General features: G+C 35.9%; 1 protein-coding gene across 1 annotated transcript in view; it reads left to right on the forward strand.

Annotated features, from left to right (window-relative positions):
- MACROD2 (mono-ADP ribosylhydrolase 2) overlaps positions 1-23,512 on the forward strand; it is a 1,375,516-nt gene that overhangs the window by 273,759 nt on the left and 1,078,245 nt on the right. Inside the window, exon 4 of the mRNA XM_081149406.1 lies at positions 11,824-11,853. Coding sequence (XP_081005532.1) covers positions 11,824-11,853 — 30 coding nt within the window. The remainder of the gene's footprint in view (positions 1-11,823; positions 11,854-23,512) is intronic.

Consider the following 23,512-nt stretch of genomic DNA (forward strand, 5'->3'; position numbering starts at 1 on the left):
AAAACCAGAGATAATTTTTTGGTATTGCTTATAAGTTCTTTTCTTAAGAATCTTTGAATCTTAGGCCATTTTACATACTTTATAAATAATTCACATTAATTAATCCAGATTAATAATGTCAATAAATGTTACAAATATTATACTTTTAAGACTATTCAAATTTTGTCTGGAATGGCAGTCAGAGAGGGAAAAATCTTATAAAATATAATATCACAAAGTACCAACAACTTGTAAAACAATAATTTTTTCTTACAGGATCTTCAACATCATAATTCTGATTTTCATGTTTAAATATTAAATGCATTAATTACATTAAAATACTTATAATTTATAGATTTATTTACCATAATTATCTAATTTAGTATGTCCATTTTACTCACCAATTTATTCCCAGCATTCATCCCAGAATACCCACATAGTCCCAGTGTCTGTTTATTAAATGGTTGTTAAATAAATTATAATTTATCTTTTTATTAGTGGTAAGTTGAAGCCCATGGTTTAGGTGACCAGTCCAAAATTATGTAGCTATTTCTGGTGAAGTTAGGGATTAATATTAAACACTTTTTTTTCAGTAGACACCAAATCCATTGTATCTGGAATAACAAATACAAATTCTTCTATTAACTCTTGCTTCTATTTTATTTCTGATACAGTAGTTCCCAGTTATCAATGGTTTTAATTTCTGCAGTTTTAGTTACTTATGGTCAACTTTGGTCCAAAAATATTTATGGAAAGTTTCAGAAACAAACAATTCGTGAGTTTTAAATTGTGCACTGGTTTGAGTAGGGTGATTAAATCTTGCTCCTTCCTGCTCTGTCCTGCCCTGGATGTGTCATGCCTTTGTCCAGCACCTTGGTGCTCTAGATGCTCCCTACCTATTAGTCACTTAGTAGCCAGCTGGGTTATCAGAGCCACTGTCCTGGTATCATAGTTCTTGTGTTCAAGTCACTCTTATTTTACTTAATAATGACTCCAAAGCACAAGACTAGTGATGCTGGCAATTTGGATATGCCCAAGAGAAGCTGTAAAGTGCTTTCTTTAAGAGCAAAGCTGAGTCCTATACAATAAGATATTTTGAGAGAGAGAGACCACATTCACATAACTTTTATTACAGTATATTGTTATAATTGTTCTGTTATTACTAATTATTATTGTTAATATCTTACTGTGCCTAATTGATAAATTAAATTTTATCATAGGTATGTACATGTAGGAAAAAACATAGCATATATAGGGTTCTGTACTATCCTAGGTTTTAGGCATCCACTGGGGGTCTTCGGGTGTAACCTCTGTTGATATCTCCGAGTGACATTGGAAATGCAACTCTTTTTAGTATTATTTAATTATCCTTGAAATTTGTTAAATAACAATTTTTGAAAAGCCTCTGTAGTCAGTAATCAGTATCTTACCAACGATAATACTTTTGTCTGAGATTAGTATCAGTGCTTTTCAATGCACCAGAATAAAACTAATCTCTATTATAGAATCCACAGCTGGCCTGATGGAACTGTAATAACAAAAGTAATTGGTATTCTTTTGATATTCACAGGATGCAAATTATAATTTGTCTCTGGTGTACTGAAAAATTGTTTTCTTTTTTCATAAATGATTAAACTTGATATTGATCAAGTAATATTTTTCCATGTTTCAGAGATGGTTTTTTGGTGTGTGTAGCTTACATAAGCATAATAATGTATTTATTATATTTTTGAACAATGTAAAATTTCATTGAACATTAATAGAAGGCAACCCTAATTTGAAATAGAATTATTAGCTTCTGTAATTTAGGAAGGAGAAAAATTATTATGGTTTTGACTTGTTACCTCAAATTATCATAAAGATTCTTTATTCGATAATCCTAAATTCAAGGATGAGGAGTGCTAATGATTAAAAATTTAGGAAAATGAGAGCATGTATTTATTTTTATTTTGTGTTTTCACTATAAGCACATAAAATCTTTGATTAGACAGTTTTCATTTACTTGGTGAAAGCCAAACTTTAATGTACTATAATTGTTTTGGTAAGTTTAACTTAGCTCAAGTCAGAAGCCTTGTGAACTCAGAAGTCTATCCCTTCATTGATAGAATGTTTATCTAATTATTCATGTTGCCTATAATCATACTGAGAATTTTCAACTTTTTGAATGTCAATTTTTAATGTTATCAGATTATTAAATGTACAGTTTCAAAGTTTTCCTTTATAGACAATTTCAGATTTAATGACATCTCAATTGCAGATTATTATAATAATGTTAGTAAATGACATGGGGAAAGTATAACTAAGGATTTTAAATTTTTATAATTTTAAGTTGTATGATGTATGTAAATGCTGTCCATTCTGGTCACTAGCTAGATTAAAACAATGGCAATACTATCTTTGACATTAGTGTTATTTGAATACATTGTTTAGCATGAGCATTGGATATTGATCTATTTTGAAATAATTTAGGAGAAATGAAATAATTCGTTAGGAAAGAGTCTGGTGTACTATAAAGATAACTGATTAGATATTGGATAAAAAGGCTCAAACTTTGGGTTGAATATTTACTTCCCAGTATATGACTTGGGGCAAGCAAATTAGTGTTGCTATAGCCTTAGTTTCCTCATTGGTTATAGGAAAAGTAAAATTCCCACTTTGCAAGTTGTTTGGGGGATGATAGATAATATACAGAAAATTCAAACATTGCTTAATAAATACTAGATGCTCAGGAAATTGTCATCATGATCTATCTGTATATTTGACTGTGATAAGGGGCATACATTTTCTACCTTGGTAAGCTTACTAAAATATGTGTCAGCTTGTCTACTGGCTTGGTGATTCAGAGCATGACTTTCTAATAGAAATGAGTCATGCAAGAGCTCATTTAAAATTTTTCATAAGTTGGCCATGCCACAAGGCCAAATTTGGTGCAAGTAGTTAGATCAGAACTGCTTGATGATTGAAGTATTATGTTAGGATGAAAAAAAGCCAAGTCAGCTCCTCTGTGACCCGGCACTCTTTAGTTGCGTAACAAGATGTTGATGAACTGGAAGAAGAATGTTGCTTTAAAACAATGTGTTCGGACTGGAAAAAGGAAAAACTGGAAACATGTTCTATTGAATTTTCTTTAACATAAGTAAAATTGGCACTGTTAGGAAAAGTCTTCATATGCCACAGCAGTTTAAAAAGGAAAAGAAATAGTTGTACTGAGCCTTGAAATCCATATTGAGCTGAAGCATTCTTACATCTCTTTGGGTTTCTAATAAATTTCCCTTACATATCTTTCTAATAAGTTAATATCTTCTGAACCTCTTTATCTTTAAACTTTGGAAGTATACTTTAAATTTGCAAGGAATTTAATTAGAAAAGAGTTGAACCTTTCATTCTTTAATATTTTCTAGCAAAGTTTTTGGTTTGCTTTGAAGTTCACAGTTCATACCTAGTAAACATGAAAAGAAAGTGGTTCAAGAGGCTCACATCAGTGGAGATGGCTGTATCATTTTTACATTAGAAACAGACTGTTTTAAAATTTATGTACTGAAAATCAATCAGAAATTCAGACTGAGTATTTTTAAGGTTTGAATGAGAACTTTTCAGAGATGTAATTTGCATCTAAGTCAGAAGCAGTCCAATAAACCTCATCTACGTGTCAAGCCATTTGAGGCAGATTGTTTACTGGCAGACATCGAATGATACTGATGTTTTATGTGCGTGTATACTTAGGTTAAATTTTTGTTGTTTGACTTATTTTCATATACAAATCTTTAAAGTTTTTTTAAACTCTTAAATTTGAAAAATGCATATATACTTTGGAGTATTTGTTCTATAGGATAGAAGCACCAGTATGTGGTAACACACACAGAGATTTTTACTTGAGCATTGTTTATAATGGCAAAGCCGGAAACAACCTAAGTGGCCATAAAAAATGGGAGTGGTTTCACTCAAGCTTTGGAAAAGTATAGTATGTTAAGGTATATCATTTTATAAGTTAGAGCCCTTAATGCATTGATAAATGAGAAAATTTAGTTTGCTTATACATTTTTTATAATAGAGTCCGTTTTTAAGGATTCAGTTATGTGTCTAAGTTTGTATGAACATGAAGAAAAGCATGGAACAGAATGAGGGACAAGAGAAACTGAATTTGTTTAGTGAAAGTCTTGATTTACATGTTCAAATGAGTACATAGGACTTTAGATTTTATGTTTATATATTTTATATTTTTAACTAGTAGGGAAAACAGTCTGCTATAGTGATTATTTCTCAAATGAGAACAGGAGCTATCCTCAGAACAGTTGAACCAAGATAGAGTCTGGGAAGGGATGTAAGGTTTAGGTAGCCACCAGTTGGGATCAGTCTTGTATAAACCATATCTATTCAGTCTAGGTCTCTACAGGAACTTTGACACAATCAAATTAGGATGCTTCAAGGATGGCTTATTTGTGTGCATAAGTCCTGGTTTCTTTCCAAAGCTCTGATGAGGGTATAGCACAGGGCATCTTAGAGAGAGGGCAGAGGACTGCAGTTCTGTAAGATGAACATGGCCCGGGCTCCGCTCCCCCGAAGTGATTGCCTGAATGCTTTTATTAGTGGTGGTTTTCTGTTAACTTCTAGCTTCGGTGCCAGAAGTACTGCTGTAATCGAGGTCGTGGATAGGGATCTGACAGTCACTGAGCCTCAGCATGCGCCAGGCACTGTGAAGTGCATTCATATAGGTTATCACCCTTACTCCTCTCAGAAAACCTATAGCATGACCATCAGTTTACCACATTACTGATAAAAAAAAGAGAATCCAAGAGATCTGATAATCAGCTGGAGTTGTAAGAACTTTCTCAAGGAAGATGATAGAGTATGAAATCGGACCTACATCTGTTTGGCTCCCTCCTGGCACCATCTCACTTGGCTGTAAAATTGTGAAGGACTAACTATCTGTTATTATAGCTCTTTTACCTGTCCCAGAAATATGACTTTCCTTTTCCCGTCTCTACTCTCTACCAATAACTGTGCATGGTACTGTTGAAACCAACAAACATGGCTTCTGCCTGCATGGATTTTACAGTCTAAGTGTTCTCAGGGTAGCAGTTGTATGCATGTTCTTCAGCCCCCACCCTTGACCTTCGAGGTTCTTTGTCTCAGTCTTCCCATCTATTTGTATGACTGAGAATTTTGCTTTTGTCTTATTTATTTAAAGTATAATCTAAATAAAGCTTTTTTTAAAAAAACACCTCACTTGTTTCATTATTGGAGAGAAAGAGAGATTCTATAGTATTATAAGAAAGACAAAATAAGGAAATTATGCAAAACAATTTTTGTTCAAAGGTACGTCTGGTTTTATTGAGACAAATTAGTTTCCCCAAGGAGTGAGTAAGTGCACATTCAGGCTATGTTCTCATCAGGCTGAAAAGTATCATATTCCCACCCACAAGCACATCTCTGTGCTTCAAATTGAGAATTGGTTTGTATTCAAAACCTTTCTTGTCAAAAACACATTAAAACTGCCATTCCAGTGCCTTGTATCATTACAACCACAAAGCTAATGGACACGTGGACTCATTTCCCCCTATGTAGACACGCTTGTTCGCTCTTCGGACAGTCCCAGCTTGGGTTACTTAAGCAATCCCGTTGGTAACTGAGCCAGTGTTCCCTCGGACGATTACAGCTGACTCAGAGCACGGTGTCCCGAAGGACGCGTGATCCACGGGAGCCGGGCTGATCTTCCCCACGCCTCACTCGAGCGTTGCGTTATGGAGCTGCGGGAGCTTCCAGTGCTGCAGGCCACCCTTTAAACTTAGGTCAGGCCATCGCCGGGAAGATAACGCTCAGCAGATTCCGCACGTGGATTGTTACCATCTCTGCATGTGATTTCTGAGGGTCTTGCTCTCCCTGCCTCCCTGCCTCCCTCCCTCCCTCTCCCTCCCTCGCTCCCTTCCCTCTCCCTCCCCCCCCCTCTTTCTATATATATATATATATATATACACACACATGTCATGGTAGATTCTTCTCCTGGGTCTGATCCTAGACAGGGCCCTACCACCTCTGGCCCTCTTTACCTTCCCACCTCTGTAGAAAGCAGGAGTCAGACAGACCAAGCACTCTCGCCCCGGGCCGTGGGGTTCCTGGAGGCCACCTAGCAGAGCGCCCAGAGCTCCAGCGGGCAAGGCCAGGTGGGTGCAGCAGGCAGCCGGCTCCCTCGCCCAGGCTCCCGCCACGGCAGCCCTGTTCTGTTCTGTTTGTTCACACTGCCAAGGAAGTTTTGCAGTTTCTGATGCCTTTTCACTGCTTATCCACAGTAGGGCTCCTTGCATTCTATTTTTGGCTTCATGGTGGGTTACAGCTTGTACGAACCACACGGACTCTCGAATAATCAGTGGTTCCTTTGAATTCTGCAGTAGGCATAGAATGTAAAGTATTGATCATGTGTCTATGCCTGGTTTCTACATGTGAGGAAGTTAAGCTTATTCTTAATTTTCTCTGTCCGTTTCAAAGTGGGAAGTTAGAGCATTGCCCCCAAACTCTCCCGTTCTGTTAATTTTGCTCAGAAGGTGTAAATGGAGTGAAGCACCAACCGGGCACCGTTGCCAAGTTCATGGCTGTGTTCGTCTGCATAGATTCTATTTCCACAGCTGTCAGCCGAGATGGTCGCTCCCTGTACAAAGTGCTTGGGATTTTAATCTTACCAGATTTTGTAGCACTTCCTACTTTGAGTTTCAAAGTGTAGAGATTATAGTGTGTGCCATTCTAAAGGGTGATATTTTGGCCTTTTTATTTTTAATCTTTTACGACAGATAACATGTTGTGAATGAAATGGTGGTTTCACTAGAGCTCTGGGGGAATTTTTTGCCAACAATCATCTTGACATCCCATGCGCTCTATTGTAATAAGAAAGCAGCATAAGTAAACTAAACTAGCTGGTCAGGAACCTGCTTGGATGAAAGAAACTATAATTTATTTTGTAATGATGAAAAGCCAACAAACCCCTGCACAAATAGTTTTAATCAGTGTTTAAAGACCAGTCTCCCAGGCTGCTGCTTGTTTCACAGTGTTGGGTGGGGGTGGAAATGAAGTGGGAAAACAGATAATCACCGTCGCAGTAACAGAAATCAGCGGGTAAGTGGAATAAAAAATAGTGTCAAACACTATTGACCTCTTCCAGCTCTGGATTGTTTCACAGACCGGATTACTTTACACTCATAAAGGGCAGGAATTATTGGGTATGCCGAAGTACATGCTGGCATGCGTTAGGTTAGCAGTTTTGTTTCTTAAGATTACTGAATGGAATTTCATTGCATCAAGATCAATTAAATCTAAGGGAAGACATCTGACCTAGTGATTCCCTAATACAGGGCATGTGTACTGACCTTCAGAGTCTCTCCATCCCACTCTGACTGTGGTCAGCATTATTAATTGACCATGGTTCTCTTTCTCACTGAGCCTAGATTTAGCATCAGAATCTTTCCCAAATCAGAGGTACAGCCTCTTCTAATTAACGATTTGGAATAATTTGAAACCTGTTTGCTACCCCTGATTGATTCTAAATTTCCTGATGGAAGAAGTTAAGGTAGTTGACTATGACTTGCCCACATCATCTAGCTGTTTAGTAACTGAGGCAGAATTAAAGCAGAGGTGACCTGGCTCTTTGTTCATTACTTTTTCATTACCTTATCCAGACTAAATAGGATTTTCAGATCTTAGGAGGAAAAGGGCTATAGTTACCTGATAAATTACAGTTTTGTTTTGCTTTTCTAATAATGTTATGTCATATATTCTACCTAGGAACATCTAGTAATAAATTACTTATAGTAATTTTATTTTTCATGATTTGATCCACAATTTAATTTTATAATTATATTCTTAAGAAGATACACTCACCCCCACACAGAGAGGGTTATTTAAGAGATTTTGTTTTAGGAAGAAGGTAATCTAATATTCTATTTGTACTTTGAGACAAACATAAAATAATGACACTATTGGCAAATGCCAAGATCACTTTTTATTTGGGTTAATTATCCCAAGAAAAGGATTTCTACATTGTATTAAATTTTTTTTTGGTTTTGATAATTTTGAAATGAATATTAACACATATGGAAATTTGATCATTTTAATTAAAAATTTCAAAACAGTTCATATGGAAAAAACAATTTCTCATAAGTTTTAAAAAATTAACCATTTGCTTCGGGTATTATAAATAAATTCTCCATACTTGCCATTTTGAAATCAGATTTAGGTAATCCTTTCTCCCATTTTATGTTCAATGTTGTTTTTGTTTTATAAATAGTGAAACTGTTGATCTCATTTGAATTGTTATGTGGAGAGAGTAAAAAGTGCAATACTCAGAGTCATTAACTTGTAATGGCTCATTTTAGTTTCTCATTGAATCAGTCTTTGAGACAAGCAGTGTAGCATGGTGTTTCCTCTACCTCTTCTAGTAAAACAAAGGGCATTTTATTTAGGAAAATATGAATGCAAGTAGCGTTGTTAGTAAAGATGCAAAGAGAATTTAAAATCTTATTTTAGAAGCAGTGGCATCCTGCTCATAAACTTCAAGTTTTCTTTGTTTTCTTTCTCTTTTTCCTTTGCTGTGAAACTATAGGGATACCTCGAGGCATGTCCAAAATTTTCTCTAGCAGGGGACTTAGAGACATAAATATATTTCATACGTTCTTAATCACTAAGTTTAATAGCCCTTAATTTACAGGAAGAAAAAGGACCAGAGTTAGCTCTTTCTACACACTTTAGTAAACAAATGCCTCTTATAAGTCAATAAAGAATTTGAGCTAAACCAGTGAATTATCTCATTAGTCGAAAACATGTATTGAGAGTTCATCCGAGGCAGGCCAAGCTATTAAACTCAGAGCTTATCTTTAGGGCTTCCCATCTAATTGGGATATGTCTCAATTTATTGGAGATAAGTAGGTAGAAATTAAATGACTATTAATTTTAGACACACACAAGTCATTTTAACTTTTACAAAAAGAAGAAATAGCATTCACTCACCAGACCAGCAAGTGTTGCGAATCAGTTACATTGTGTATTGTGTGCTTTGTGAAGGTGATCTTAGAAATCTTAATAAAGGTTCACTTTTATTTGCCTACTTTTATGTCACTTTTATTGAAAAATTGCCTTGATAGTTTTGCTAGTAAACTTTTAATTTTTTATTTTTAGAGAACAGACATTGATAAAATAGACTTAAATTTGATGGATTCTTCAGAAAAATTATCCTGATTGCAGTTATTAGAATTGCTTTGAATATATTTAAGCAGCTTAGATTACGATTCTATTATGTGAATGGTAATGTACTTGAAATTATGTAGAATGCCACAATTTTATAAAATATTTCTGTGTTGATGTTAAAATGTGATCAGATATGCTTATCTAAACATGAGCACACATCTGACACAAATTGACTTGATGGTTGTCCAGACTGGGATTCTAGTTCCTACACCTACTCCCACTCTTCCACCCACATCTATTGGACAAGTGCCTGATTAAACAGATGGCCTTCGGCTATCCTCTCAAAACAGGCAGCCTCCACCTTTATTGAGCAAAACGTTGGGTGAAAGTAGGCTGTATTGTGTTATTGTGCTCCTGGGCATGATAATTTGAGTGAAAAGCTACTATCCATTACTGTTGTTGTTTGTTGTTGGAAATACCTTTTTCTTTATGAATGAATATGTGAAAATTAGAGGATGACAGATGGAGTTTCAGGGATCTGGAAAATCTATAGATAGGGAAGTAGTTCTCAGTCAAATATAAAAATAAAAAATCAGCAGGAGTGTGAAATGCCGTGCAGTTTTATAATTGCCTGTAGCTAAGATTTTAGAAAATGTTTGAATTAGCCAAGAGACATAGGTTGATCATGAAATTTCCCCATGTGCCCCAAATAGAATTCACAACATCTTTCCCAGCGCCCCTTCAACAAGCTACTCGTTCAGCAGTTACAAAGTTTAATTTGGGGCAGGACATTAAGTGCTGGCCACCACCTCTATAAATACTATATACCTTCTCATTGTGAGTCAGAGGCGTTTGGAGGCCTGAAGTGATAGAGTGGCAGAAGAATTTATGACATCAGAAGCGAGTTTTGTTTGTGGTTGAAGAATGGCTTTGAAGGTCAGTGTCTGTGACGAAAGCACCAAGAGTGAGCCGGGAGCAGCAATTAGATGGCCGGTGCTTGATTTGATGCACTAGTATTGGATATTGAGAAAACCTTCCAAGGCGTTTGGTCTCCAGGCATTTTTCAGGATATTCTCTTTAATGTTGCAATAGTTAACAGGCCATCACATGTTTAACCTCAGGGAAATAAGACTATGCTCAATTTGTTTTAAAAATAATCCATTGCTTATTGATGGAATCACGAACACTCTGATATTTGCTTCTATTAATTGTGGCAATGCATGGTCCTATGGATAGCACCCTAAGTTCAAGTTAAAGACCCCCTGCACCTCTTTCCCAAATGATTTCTTTAATCTTTTGGAAGCTCAGGATTCTCCACAGAGAAAGGGAGTCTGGTTGCCACATACCTTTTTTTGTATAGCTACAAGATTTATTTTCTTTATTTTTTTAATGGCATGAGATAATGCCAATGATACATAAGAACTTTATGGAATAAAGCTCCCTGCAATGTATATTGACTTCTGTTTTCTGTCTGTTATAATAACTAAATAAACATAGGCATGTGGTTGCTTAAGACTTCACAGAAATTTGCCATGGAACTTTCTGAAAATTTGGCCTCTTGAAAGAAATCCAAATGGAATTATCTTTTCTTTTTTAAAAATTTTTTAATTCCAGCCGGCGTGGCTCAGCACTTGAGCATCGACCTAGGATCCAGGAGATTGTGATTGATTCCCAGTCAGGGCACATGCCTGGCCTGTGGGCTCGATCCCCAGTGGGGAGCATGCAGGACGCAGCTAATCAATGACTCTCTCATCACTGATGTTTCTCTCTCTCTCTCCCTCTCCCTTCCTCTCTCTCAAATCAATAAAGATATATTTTAAAAAAACCAAGACCAAATAAATGTTTTTATTAGTTTTTAGAGAGAGAAGAAGGGAGAGGGATAGAGAAATAGAAACACCAATGAGAGAGAAACATCATCCATGGGCTGCCTCCTGCAGGCCCCCTCCTGGGGATCGAGCCTGCAGTTTGGGCATGTGCCCTGATCAGGAATCTCACTGGTGACCTCTTGGTTCATGGATTGACACTCAACCGTTGAGCAACACTGGCTAGGCAAATGGAATTATCTTATGTTTTTTCTTGTTATTTTGCTTCTGTAAATATGTGTGCTAGAATAATGGGTAACTGGGTAAGAAATGTCACAGCATTGCTTTACAAAAATGCTTAATATTTATTTCTTTCCTTCAAGTAAAAAGTTAACACTAAAAGTAACAAATCTGTTATTATTTAAGAGTTCTTACTGCAGAGTGTCTTGAGATAGTTTTATTTGATGGTGTTTAATTTAATTAAAATTATTATACTTTTATTATACTTTCTTTTTACATTGTTCTTTGAAATCATTGAAATTGCCTAAGTAACATGTTCTTTCTCTACTTGATAAAATGGAGAGCCCAGAAGATTAATTTAGATAAAGAATGGAAAGTAAAAGGGTCACAATATGTACCTCATTTTATTAGAAGGAAGTACATTATAAAAATAATCACTTGAAGAAAGAAAAGATAAAAATAGCAAAGTATTTTAATTTTCATATCATTATCAAGCCGTTATAAAGGCTGTCTTTATACAAAAGTATGTGTATTTATAAGAGATATGATCATTATTAGCTTTTTATTAAACTATCTGGCATATTATATTTTAATATATTATTTAATGTCTTTTGTTTTGTTTTCTTTTAAACAGCAAATGCCAGTCTCCTTGGAGGAGGAGGTGGTAAGTCCTGAAAATCACTTAAAATATATTTTTATTTCTATATCAACCACAGATGTTCAGTCCTGTGACACTTTAAACAAAATTAATTTAGCTATAATCATCAATCAAAAATGATAACATTCTAGAAAATAATTTCTAATGGAAATATTTTAACTGACTTCAAAATGTGTGGAGTAGTGTTTTTCTTCTTGTCAAACTTTGTATTTCTACCTTTGGCATAAGTGTAACAGCTGTAAGCTATTGGGATGAACATACAGATAGCAGATGACAGTCACTTTTAATATTTGGAGACTTGTGGTTTTGGGTGGTCTTTTTTTCATCATAATGACTATAAAAAATTTTAACTCTGTAGCCTGAGAGCTTAACATATCAGCCAGTGACTAATAAAAAAGTTAGTATTGGCGCTTTGCTTTTGCTTTTAGGCCATTTAAAGCAGAAAGAGTAGAGATGAGGGTGAGATGGGGAAGAGAGAGGTTTCTGTACTGAGAATTTAGTTCTGATCCTATGTTCTTATACCTATTCATTATTTTTATTTCTGGATTGAGGGATGAAAGCTCTCCTAGCCCCAGTCTATATAAGATAGTAAGAGAGGGAAAGGTACGCATTAGAACAGGGGCCTTTCTATTTAAGACCCAGATGGCCATAAATGGGTTTGTTTTCACTCTTGCTCTCTCCCTCCCCACCTCACTCTCTCTTTTCATGTACATGATGGAAGTGAATGTGATTGTACAGAGATTTAGGCTTTAAAAAAATTGCCTGGCTTTTATCAGGAGATATCAGTGTAATTTTATTTAGCAATTAAATTTTGAAGCATCATTTCCATATAAGAATTAATAGATTTTCAAAAACAGAATCTTGGAAAGAGGAACAATAGAAAACAGTTTAAACTATATGATGTTTTTCATATTTTCACATGTCAGTGAATGTTCTATGGCAGTTTTTCTTTTCTTTCACAAATTATTTTAGAAAATATAAATCTACAGGATTTCTAATTGTAATTTTTTTGTATATTTGGGAATTATAGGTAACTTTTTCTTATTAGTTGGATTCCCAGTAAATTTTTATCTCTTGGCCTCTTATAATATGTTAAGTAAATATTATTAAAATAAATTTACATAGTGCTGATTTTCTTGCTAGACACATTAGTATTTTAACAAATTTGACTAAATAGGATAAAGGAAAGTTAAAATTGAGTCTCTGTAAACAAATTCATCAAGTTAAAAAACAGACACATCAGCTAGACAATTTATTGTCTTGGCTATTTTTATAAACTGGCTTGACTGTTTGATTATATTAGTTAAAATCACTTTAGTTGCACATAGTAGAAAAATCCAAAATAATAGTGGCATATAGGAGATAGCAATATATTTCCATCTCATGTAAAAGTAGTATAGATGTAGACTGGAGTGGCTGGGTATGGTCCCATGGCGTCATCGAGCACTCAGGCTATTACTTTCCTGCTCTTCCTTCCCAGTGCATGGAAGCCAGGGTCCGTGACGGCCAGTGGGGCTCTAGCCAACATGCATTTGGGGGTCAGAAGGAGCAAGAGGCCAAAAGTGAAAAATGGTGGCCCCCAAAAGATGAGTCAGTTTTTTAAAGCAGATTTCCATGAAGTCTCACATTATCTGTGAACTTGATCAAATGCTCATTCATGGATACATGTAGTTTTATTCCAGAAAGCAATGTGTTTATTAAAAACAAAAGTGGTGTCCTGTTTTCTAAGGAGGTAGGGCAGAGTGGAAGTTTGGGTGGGACTAGCAGTCTCTGGCAGAGTGGATGGCAGGCTGTTTAGGAAGACTTGTCAAGGTGATTTGTTTCAGTATATGTGTACCTAATTGGTATTTATATAGAATTAACTCTAGTGACTTGGCCTGAATTTCCTTAGAGTTCCTCTAACCTGTGTGAAAAAATATATTATGAATTTTTAGCAATGGTAAGACATTCAGGAATAGGCAAGTTCAGTTTTCTGTTTACTATCCTCGGGGACATATATGTATGGGTGATTTTGCTAAATGTAGTTATTGCCATAATTTCTAATTTCTGAATTTTAAAGTTAATGAGTTAACATGATTATTAAGCTAAATTACAAGTATTTAAGGTGGCTGTAATTTCTTCCATTAAAGTAGGTCATTGGCAGATTTAAATTCATTTATGCACCTCTAGAGACATCAAGATTGCTCTGAAATACACGTCTGATTTTGGAAGACTGTATTTAAAAATTAAATTTTAGGAATATTTTTAGCCTTCTTATGCTGATTTTTGGCCTTCTAATCATATGACAGATATTTTTTAATCCTGTCAATGATATTTGTAAAGTAAAACCTAATAATCATCCAATAAGGAGCAATTAAATTGATGTAGTACTGTTGGATTTAATCAAAGATTCTTTTTATTGACTTGAATTCATATCCCTTCAAAAGCCTCTGAAGGGACTAATTCTTTGATTGACTAAACAATTTGATCAAGAATATTTGATACCACAATAATAATGGTACCTTAAATACTGTTTTCTTAGTTTTCAGGAGAGCTTTCTCTAAAATCTGAATAAGTAGTGCTTGAAACTTAGACAAAATCAGTGCATACAAAAGTGCATTATCCATAAAATCTTAGCATTTTGTTGTTCTTTTCTGAGTTTCTGTAACCAAGAAGAGAGGTCTCCTGAAAGGATTTTTAAAAGCGGTCACAGTTAATCCTCTTAGCCCTGATTTTAAAGTGAGATCATCACTTCAGTGGTGTGAGTTTCCATGTTTGGGCCAGAGGCCACTCTTTCTAGGAACTTAGTGTCTCTGTAGTTCATTGTGATGAACACAGGTGACGGGGTCACGACTACCTAGTCATTTCAGATGAAATGCTTGGTGAAGTGGATCATCTCTGTTTATATATTTTCCAGATTTGTTAAAAGCAGACGTATATGCTAATTTTTTAAATATGTGACTGGTCTATGCAACTGGATTCTGCCCTTCAGGAAAACTTTATACTATCTTTGTAATGGTAGAATGTCAGAAACCTTAAAATTTCTATTATTTTTTAATAAACTTTCCATCACCACTACCAGTAGTACCCTGTATAATAGCTGTACAGTGTACTGATTTATAAAACAAGTCAACTTTATTTTCTCACTTAGTCTTTTTATTACTCGTATATTGTGCTACAGTAACAAACAAACCTAAAGCTCTTAGTGGCTTAATAAAATGAGGTTTATTTCTTGGTCACACCATAGTCTTAGTGGGATTGGTGGCTCCTACTCAGGTTCTCACACGGGTGGTGACACACAGACGCAGGCTGCTTCCCTATCTCGATCTACAATATACTATGTGATATGTGGCTACTAAAGATGCCACAGGAAGGGAGAGCTGGAAGATCTTGTGGGATATATTTAAAGACCAGTTTGGAAATGGCTTACATCACTTATGTTCATGTTTTATGGGTGAGAATTCAGGCAGGTGACCCCCAAGTTAACTATAAGGGAGGCTGGGAATGGAATCTCCCAGAGTTCCCAGGAAGAGAAAATGGTATGGTAGATACATGACACTGTCTCGGCCACCGTGCTGAAGTGAGATCCGTTTTATTTATTTATTGTTATTGTTACTATTGTTTTAATTTTTATTGTAAAGGCCAATGGTTGAATGAAAAGGCAGGTTTGTTGACTTCCATGCTGGGGTTCTTTGCCTTTGCTTTGTGATTTCTTTGCTTTGCTCTTCAGATTTGCTTTCTCTGTGCACACATAGGTAACTTGGTTTACACCAGGAAAAATGAATGAGGGGACAGGAAAACATGCAGCTGAGGTATAGATGATGCTTTCCTTGACTTGTTTTCACAAATCTCAAGCCCAGTTGGTCATTTGAAAGTACATACAATGGCTCCGTTTTATGCTACCTTTGGATTTGCCGCCTGGATTCATATACCTTTGGTGTGTATTTGAGGTTCCATCGTAGAACTCATTACATTTTAAATACATGGCCACTCATCTGTATGAGAATGTTTTACATGAATGAAGTTCTGCAATGTTGTACTTTTAGAATATATAATAAAAACAAATCTTCGCAGTCAGCCTTAAATTGTCAAGCAGCAGAATTAAAAAGAGAAAATAATAATTAAGGAGATAATTCCTCAATTCCTTTTAGATCATTGCATCATAGAACAGAATAAAATTTACGATCTCCTACTTTGGCTAATGGCTTTTCCCTTTCAATGCCACAGTGATTAACATAAGATCAGAATCTGATAATAGAGGCCAGTGTTTATGAGATTCCCTTCCTCTTACAGTCTGTCCGGCTCCTGAGGCAGAATGTTAGACACTTAAAGTGACAGAGTGGCAACTGAAGGCTGGCTTTTCTTTACACAGCCATACAGGAAGCTGTTAACCATGCACATACACATGTACACACATATATACATGTACACGTGACATATATTTGAATCAATACTGTAATTTTGTTCCTTACTCTTGAGGTGATTCTGTGGCAGGTTAACTTTAAAGATTCAAGTATAAGCAGCTACCACTAAATAAACACTCATTGCCCCATCTCTGCAGGCTTCTTGCTATCTTTGAGTCCCTTAATGTGGCCCCCAAATTGACAAGGTTCAGTGGCCTGGGGTTAGTTACCGCTCCTCTGAGCTCTCTCCTTTCTTGTGCGGACTGTTCTACTTGCAGAGAGAATTCCCAATGCTGTCTTGTTGTTGTCAGTGTAGATGTCCAGGCAGTTCGTATGAGTGCCAAAACGCTTGCTTCAAAAGCAGCGAAATCGTAAAACTGTCTGGTGTTACGCAGGAGATACCATCAGTGTCTCTCCGTTCACTGATTAAACAGATACCAATTCAGTCTCTATTGTGTACCTGTTTATTTGGCACAACGCACAGCCCTTTCCCTGTGACCAGTCCTGATCTCTGTTTGGCTGAACTATCTGAGTAGTTATAATTCCCCATGTTCCAAGGTTTTTTTGTTTTTTGTGTTTTGCGTGGGTCTTTCGAATTTAGACAATACTTTAACATCAGTAAAATGGGCATCAAGCTCAGATTCCTTCTTTAAAAAGCAGAACAGATATCCTACAAAGTACTCTTTTCACACAAAAACAGAGTTGCTACCAAGAAATCATGAAAAACAACACGTTTAAAGGGCGATGCTTTTGTAAATAATTCTCAAGCACTCGCAAGCAGTGTGGAGTGCACTCTCGCCCTCCCCTCCACAACACACACAGTGGTTTTCTCCTGCCCTGTATCAGTCACTCGATTGCTCAGAATCCCCACAGTGATTCCCCAGGCCTTGACATGCTAGGAGGAAGCTGGAATAGTGGTCAGCAGTGAGGGACCAAGGCCAGGTGAAGCAGGTAGTGTGTTGGGGTTGCCCCGAGGGAGAGTCAGTCAAACATGTCTGACTGGTCTACCCTCAGCAGGTGGAGGGGTCCCCCCCTAAGCTGGGGAGTAGCAATGGCCTCTCAACCCTGAGAGAGAGAAGCATGGCAAGAAAAACTTAGGCGCTCTGCCCGGTTGGCAGGCAGGGACCCAGTCTTAGGAACAGAGCTGCAGGAAGGGATGTGAGGCTAACCCATAGGTAATGAGTTTAATCTTGACTGCTTCAGGTGGGGGTGATCCTGGGTGCTGCAGCCGGCCTGGCTTCCTGAAGAAGACCAGGAGGCCCAGGGGTGAGGAAGGGAGGGGCCCAGGGATGCAGGGAGCAGGAGCCAGGCCAGGCCTGACAACATTCATACTGAACCAGCCAGCCTTTATTCTTTCTCCCCCTGCCCCCCTTTCCCTTTTCCTTCTTTCTTCTAAACCGTTTTCTTTGTTCTCTTTCTCAGTAAACACTGTGTATTGATCGCCTCTTGTGTACTAGTCTTGACACTGAAGTAGCAAAGATTCTTATCACTAAGTGCGGTTACAGCTGTAACTATTTATTTAAATGTTACTTAAGAACTAGAAAGGTGTGTTTATTTTATTTTTATTTTTTAAAGAAAGGTTCTTAATTCAGGAAAAATGAAGCAGAGATTAAGTAAACTTCTTGGAGTGGTCAGGGAAGGCTTCCCAGGAGAGGTGATACTAGAGCAATATTGGAGGATGCATAGCATTTTCCAGGAGCGGGAGGAAGTGGCCCTTTGAGTTGTATTTCCTGCTGTTTGATGCAGATATTTTATAGATATCTGGCTCTATTTCATCATCTTCCTCACTTTTCTGCAGTCATATTACCCAGGCCTTGGTTAGGCAGTGTCCTCTGACCATCCGGCATCCACTTAGAATGGAGAGAACAGGCTAGAAGAGAGGAGAGGAACTCTGGTGCTGGTGGTGTTGGCAGCAAAATTCCATCAGAATAACCTGGCGAAGGGTGGCCATCGCCAACACAAGCTCCTCCCTGCCTTGCTTTCTCCCCTGGTTACCTCATCTGCGTCTCACTTGAGGTACCAACTCTACAGCTGCCCAGTTGGCTTTCTAGTATGTTTTCCTCATTCCACATGAGCTTGTCTAGTTCTGTTCTAAGAAGTGTGCCCCAGCCCTGGTTGCCCTAATCTTGTCTGCCATTTGTCATTAAGCCTTCCAGATGGTTTCTGGTGGAGGAAGGAGAGTGGTGTGAAATCGAGGCCATGTCTGGGCTTCAACTTTCCTATTGTAATGGCCATTCCAAGGACATACCTTGTTTATTTAACCTGAAATTACAGTCACCATAATACCTCTGTTCTAAAGCTGTATTTTAAAGTTACCGTATTGACTGTATACCTGTTCCCGCTTCTAAGTGAAACTACCCCATCTGAAAACCCTGTCAAAGGGCCACGCTGTGCAGATTAAATGCCCTCCTCATTCTGGCCATAGCTGATTGAACTGAAAGGATGCAATTCTCAGTTAAGGCATAAACTTCTTGAAAACGAAGACTTTATTACTCATCCATAGTGCCTTGGCAGCTCCTACCACATATAGTAGCTATTTAATTTTAATCTTGACTTATCACTATCTCTCATCCTGAATTTTTAACATGTTTAGATATTTCAGTTTTGACCAGTTTGCTCTGGAAATATTTTTTTTCTTTAGATGATCTCTAAATGAAAAAAGAGAACTTTCAAAAATGCATATACCAGTCAATCTGAGGGTCTTATACATATTTATGCAGTAATTATTTTAAGCATTGTATTACTTTTTATTTCTAAAATGTTTATATAGCCAGGATCTCATAGTTTTCTTTGAAATAATGATTATATGTTTTTATTCCTGGGAGAAAAAGAGAATAATATTTACTTGTATAATGGGGAAATGAAATGCAGAAAATTTGCATTTCATGGATTACGTGGAAAGAGGGAAAGGCTATTGTCTCATTTATGTTTTGTCATTTTGCAGATATTCAACCAGTTATATCTTTCAGTTGGAAATATTCTCATTACTGATTTTCTTGTTTAAACCTATTGGCAGATTTTAAAGTGCTAATGTACTAGTTAATGAGATTTGCCATTCATTAAGAGTAGGAGCAAGGACATGCTTAGGGAAGTTTTTCAGCAGGTTGGCTAAGCTATCAAACTCTTCTCCCTCCTGCTTAAAAAGCAATGAACAATGAGAATTATGGGCTGTACTGTTAATACTTTACTTGATTTAGATTTTTTATTAAAAACAATGAATTGATTTTGTAATATACTTCTAATTTAAAATATTAAGACATAAAAATGGTATGTTATTTAGAAATAGAAGTGTGGGCATTGCCACTATCACCTCTATTTTATGTTTCATTAAAATAAATAATCACATTTAGGTTCATAATTTTGTGCTCTATTAAAGATAACTGGTTCTTTTCTCTGACATATGCTTCATTTCATTAGCTTGTGGGTCTTCCGTAAAACCTTTGTGTGATCATTGTGCTCAACCTTCAGAAGAAAAATAAAGTAAAAGCATTTACTCTTGAGTCTTCATGGCTGAAGTTCACTTTATTTTCAAATCTTAATTGCACTTAAGTTAAAATGATGCGTTTCATCTTTGTTAAATCTTTTATTGAGCTGTGTGAAGAAATAGTCTATGCTCATTGTGATAACTGTTTTACCTATTAACAATATAGAACACTGTGCCTTAGAAGATTGTGAACAACACAGTGATATCATTGCAGAGCAGATAACATGGGAAGGACTTTTCACATGTGTATTACCGAGGGGATAATTCCCAACAAGACGGGATAAAGTCTCTAGATTCTAAAAATATAGTAGATTCAGGAAATTGGAAAACCTTCCTGCAACAAATTCACATATTATGGATAAAATATAATAAAAATTAATTTAAGCATTTCAGTCAGCTTGCAAGAAAGAAATGGGAATTTTGGGGTGCCATTAATAAGAGAGTATTGAAGAAATAAAGTGAACCAAAACTGTACTATAAACTATATACTGTATGTGCCTTTGTGGTGGCACAAATAATGACGGGGAATTGGATGCTAGTGTCCATGTGGCTACTTGTCACAGAGGTAAGAGACAGGACTGCATAAAGAAGGGGGTTAAAATTTAGATCCTCACTTAAACCAAGATCTTCAAATTGTTACCCTCTCAGTGGAATAGTGGACTTGAAAAAAATTCTTCATCGGCTCAAGAAAACTACAAGAAAGACCTTCCCTAAAATTTTAGTATCACAAGCCTACAACTTCTTTGTGTTTGGCACTTTAATTTATACTACCTGTGTGTCTGAGAATCCTAAACACCAGAAATAAATATACAAAATGGTCCTACTGGCTACTATGAGAGGCAAATTCAAAATTATTCTAGAAGTAAGTGTTCAATACCCAGGTCACAAGGTATTCTCACAAAAGAAAAAGCCCTTTCAAAATGGTCTCATTATCAGAAATTATAAAACACACACAGAACTTTATAGTGGAGAAGCCTAATAAACATTACCTTAGCTAGGTAATTAAAATCACAACCAATAGTGATAAATCATGTTGACAGGATGTACCTTGATATAATAATGAAAATGTCACGTTACTTTTATTATTTTTTTCATAAAACCTATAATTCCAACCTAGTCATGAGTAAACTATCAGACAGATTCCAATAGAAGGGCATCCTACAAAATACTTGATCACTATACCTCAAAACTATCAGGTTCCTCAAGGACTAGTTGTGAGCCACTCTCACAACTGAGAGGAGTTTAAGGAGACATGTCAATTAATTGTAATGCCATATCTTGGATAGTATCCTGGAGCAGAAGAAAACAGTCCACAGTTTTCTTTACCTAAGAAAATATGAGTAATGATATTTAATAATAGTTAATAATAATATGTCAACATTGGTTCATAAATTAAAACAAATGCATTCATTTAAGATATTACTAATAGGGGGAATTGGGTGTGAAGTGCGTGGGAACTCTCTGCACTATCTTCTCAATGTCTCCATAAATCTAAAGCTCTTCTAAAAGATTGTCTATTATATATAAAAAAGAGGACACCAAAATGCACACCAAATATGCAAGAGTAACTGAGACCATCAGGATTAGACTTCTAAGAATCTAAAAAAAGAATAGAAAATAACAATAAATATGTTTAACATGATTAAGGTATGAAAATGATAAAATACCATGTTAAGAAAATGCAGATGCGAAAAAGAAACAAATAAAAATCTTAGGAGTAAAAAAATGTGAACTTTGAAATTAAAATCTCTATGATAGTTTTTATAACATCATATTAGACATAACTGAAGAGAAAATTTATGACCTGGAAGACAGCACTGTAGGAAATTACCCAGAATGTATCACAGAGATATAAATAAATGGTATATATAAAAGGGAGGGATATGGACAAGGCAGATAGAGGGAGAACATCGAACATATATACAGTGGGAATTCCAGAGAGTAAGGAATAGAAAGAAGGCCATTATTTGAAGAGGTAATAGCTGATAACTTTTCACAATTGCCAAAGAAACTATCTTATAGAATGCACATACTGATTTCTAGAGAGGTAGTAAAGCTGAAGGATGTAAAATAGAAAGATAAATATTTAAAAGACACCAGAAAAAAAGTATTTCCGACAAAGAACTATCAGGTAGACAGCTAAATTACCAGGAACAATAAATGTTAAAAGGCAACTAAGTAATACCTGTGGGAGATGAATGTCAAACTGGTATCCTTTACCTACAAAAACTATCATTCAGTAGTGAGGGAAAAGTAAAGACATTTTCAGATATATAAAATTGGTATATCAAGTCTGTTTTATTATTATTTTAAAAGAGTTTTAGTATAGAAAAAAATTAAACTTGTACACATGTAGATAGAATAGTATGCATTCAGTTTTATCATCATGCAGCTTCAACAATTTTAAACTCATAGCCAGTCTTGTTTCATCTACTCCTCTCTATCTACTTAAATACCTAGGTTAATTTGAAGCAAATTTAAGAATTGTATTATTCTATCAGTAAATATTTTATATACACCGCTACTTTTAACATCATAAAAATATCATTTTAAACCTAAAAAAATTATCAAATGTCCAGTCAATGTTCATATTATTCCTATCATCTTATAATTTTGTTTTTTACAATATGTTTGCTTGAATTTTTTATTTTATTGAATTTCATTTTATTTTATTGAATCTTTTGTTGTATGGATTCCTCCTTCATATCTGACCTCAATATGTATCTGTAAAAGGTAGTCTTTCTGTATGTTTATACTTTTAACTGGATAGTCATTTAAGTTTGTTTCCTTTTTGATTTGGGGGGGGATTATGTTTTCAAATGTAGTTTTATAACTGTTAATTATTATTTTACATTACCTTTATACTTCTATTTTATAGTTAACTTTTTGAAAAAAAAATGTAAATTTAAGTCATTCTGTCAAGAAATGTTTAGATAGGTAAATCATGCTCAACATAGGAATAAATGATTGCAAAATAGTTTAAACACTAAAGACCGAGAGCACTCTTTCAGAGGTGGAAACTCCTGGTAAAAATTCTAGACTTTATAAGTGCTCCCACTTTGTTTGGCTAGCTAAATGGGACCTAAATGCTTAGAAGCACAGATTCATATCTGAAAACAAATAATTTGGAGATAGGAAGTACTTTACACTGCTGTCAGAATAGGCTGTATATCTACCTAATTATATGGTAGCTGTAGCATAATGCTTGTGTAGCTCATCTCCTGTGTTAAAGCTCAAATCTTTCTAAAAATATGCAAAGAAAAATTTATTGAGCTCCTGGTTTATATATCTATCCTTTATCCCTAAGGGGACTCCAAATGTGACCTGTAAGTGCATAGTAGGAAATAAAGATGCAAGCAAAACACTGCAGGTCAGGCCTCTTGTTGTCTGGGATTATGACCCTTCAGTTGATGGGGGAGAATGATTTTCTTCACTGTGTATGTCGTGGCTCCATAGTAATGAAGGTGGGGCAGTTTCCTTGAAGCCACTTTTACAATCTCTTCAACTTTGGCACTGTTAAGAATCTTTCTATTAAGTTTTGTCCTTTGGAGCTGACTTCATTTACTTGGAGATATGCAGTGGGGCACAGGGAGAAATGAACCTTGCCAGTTCTGAATGGCAACAGACCCGAGGAGATCACAGACATTGCTGACCCTGTGTCCACTCAGAAAGTCCCTTTGCTTTCCTTGATCACTTATTGCTGCAGCTCAGTTTTTGGCCAAAAGTCATTAATTGTTTTTTTTTTTTTTTTTTTTATGAATTAGGACAAATTCATTATTTTGTGTCCTAGTTTCCTCCT

Source organism: Miniopterus schreibersii (genome assembly GCF_964146895.1).
Source record: "Miniopterus schreibersii genome assembly, chromosome: 10".
Taxonomy (NCBI): domain Eukaryota; kingdom Metazoa; phylum Chordata; class Mammalia; order Chiroptera; family Miniopteridae; genus Miniopterus; species Miniopterus schreibersii.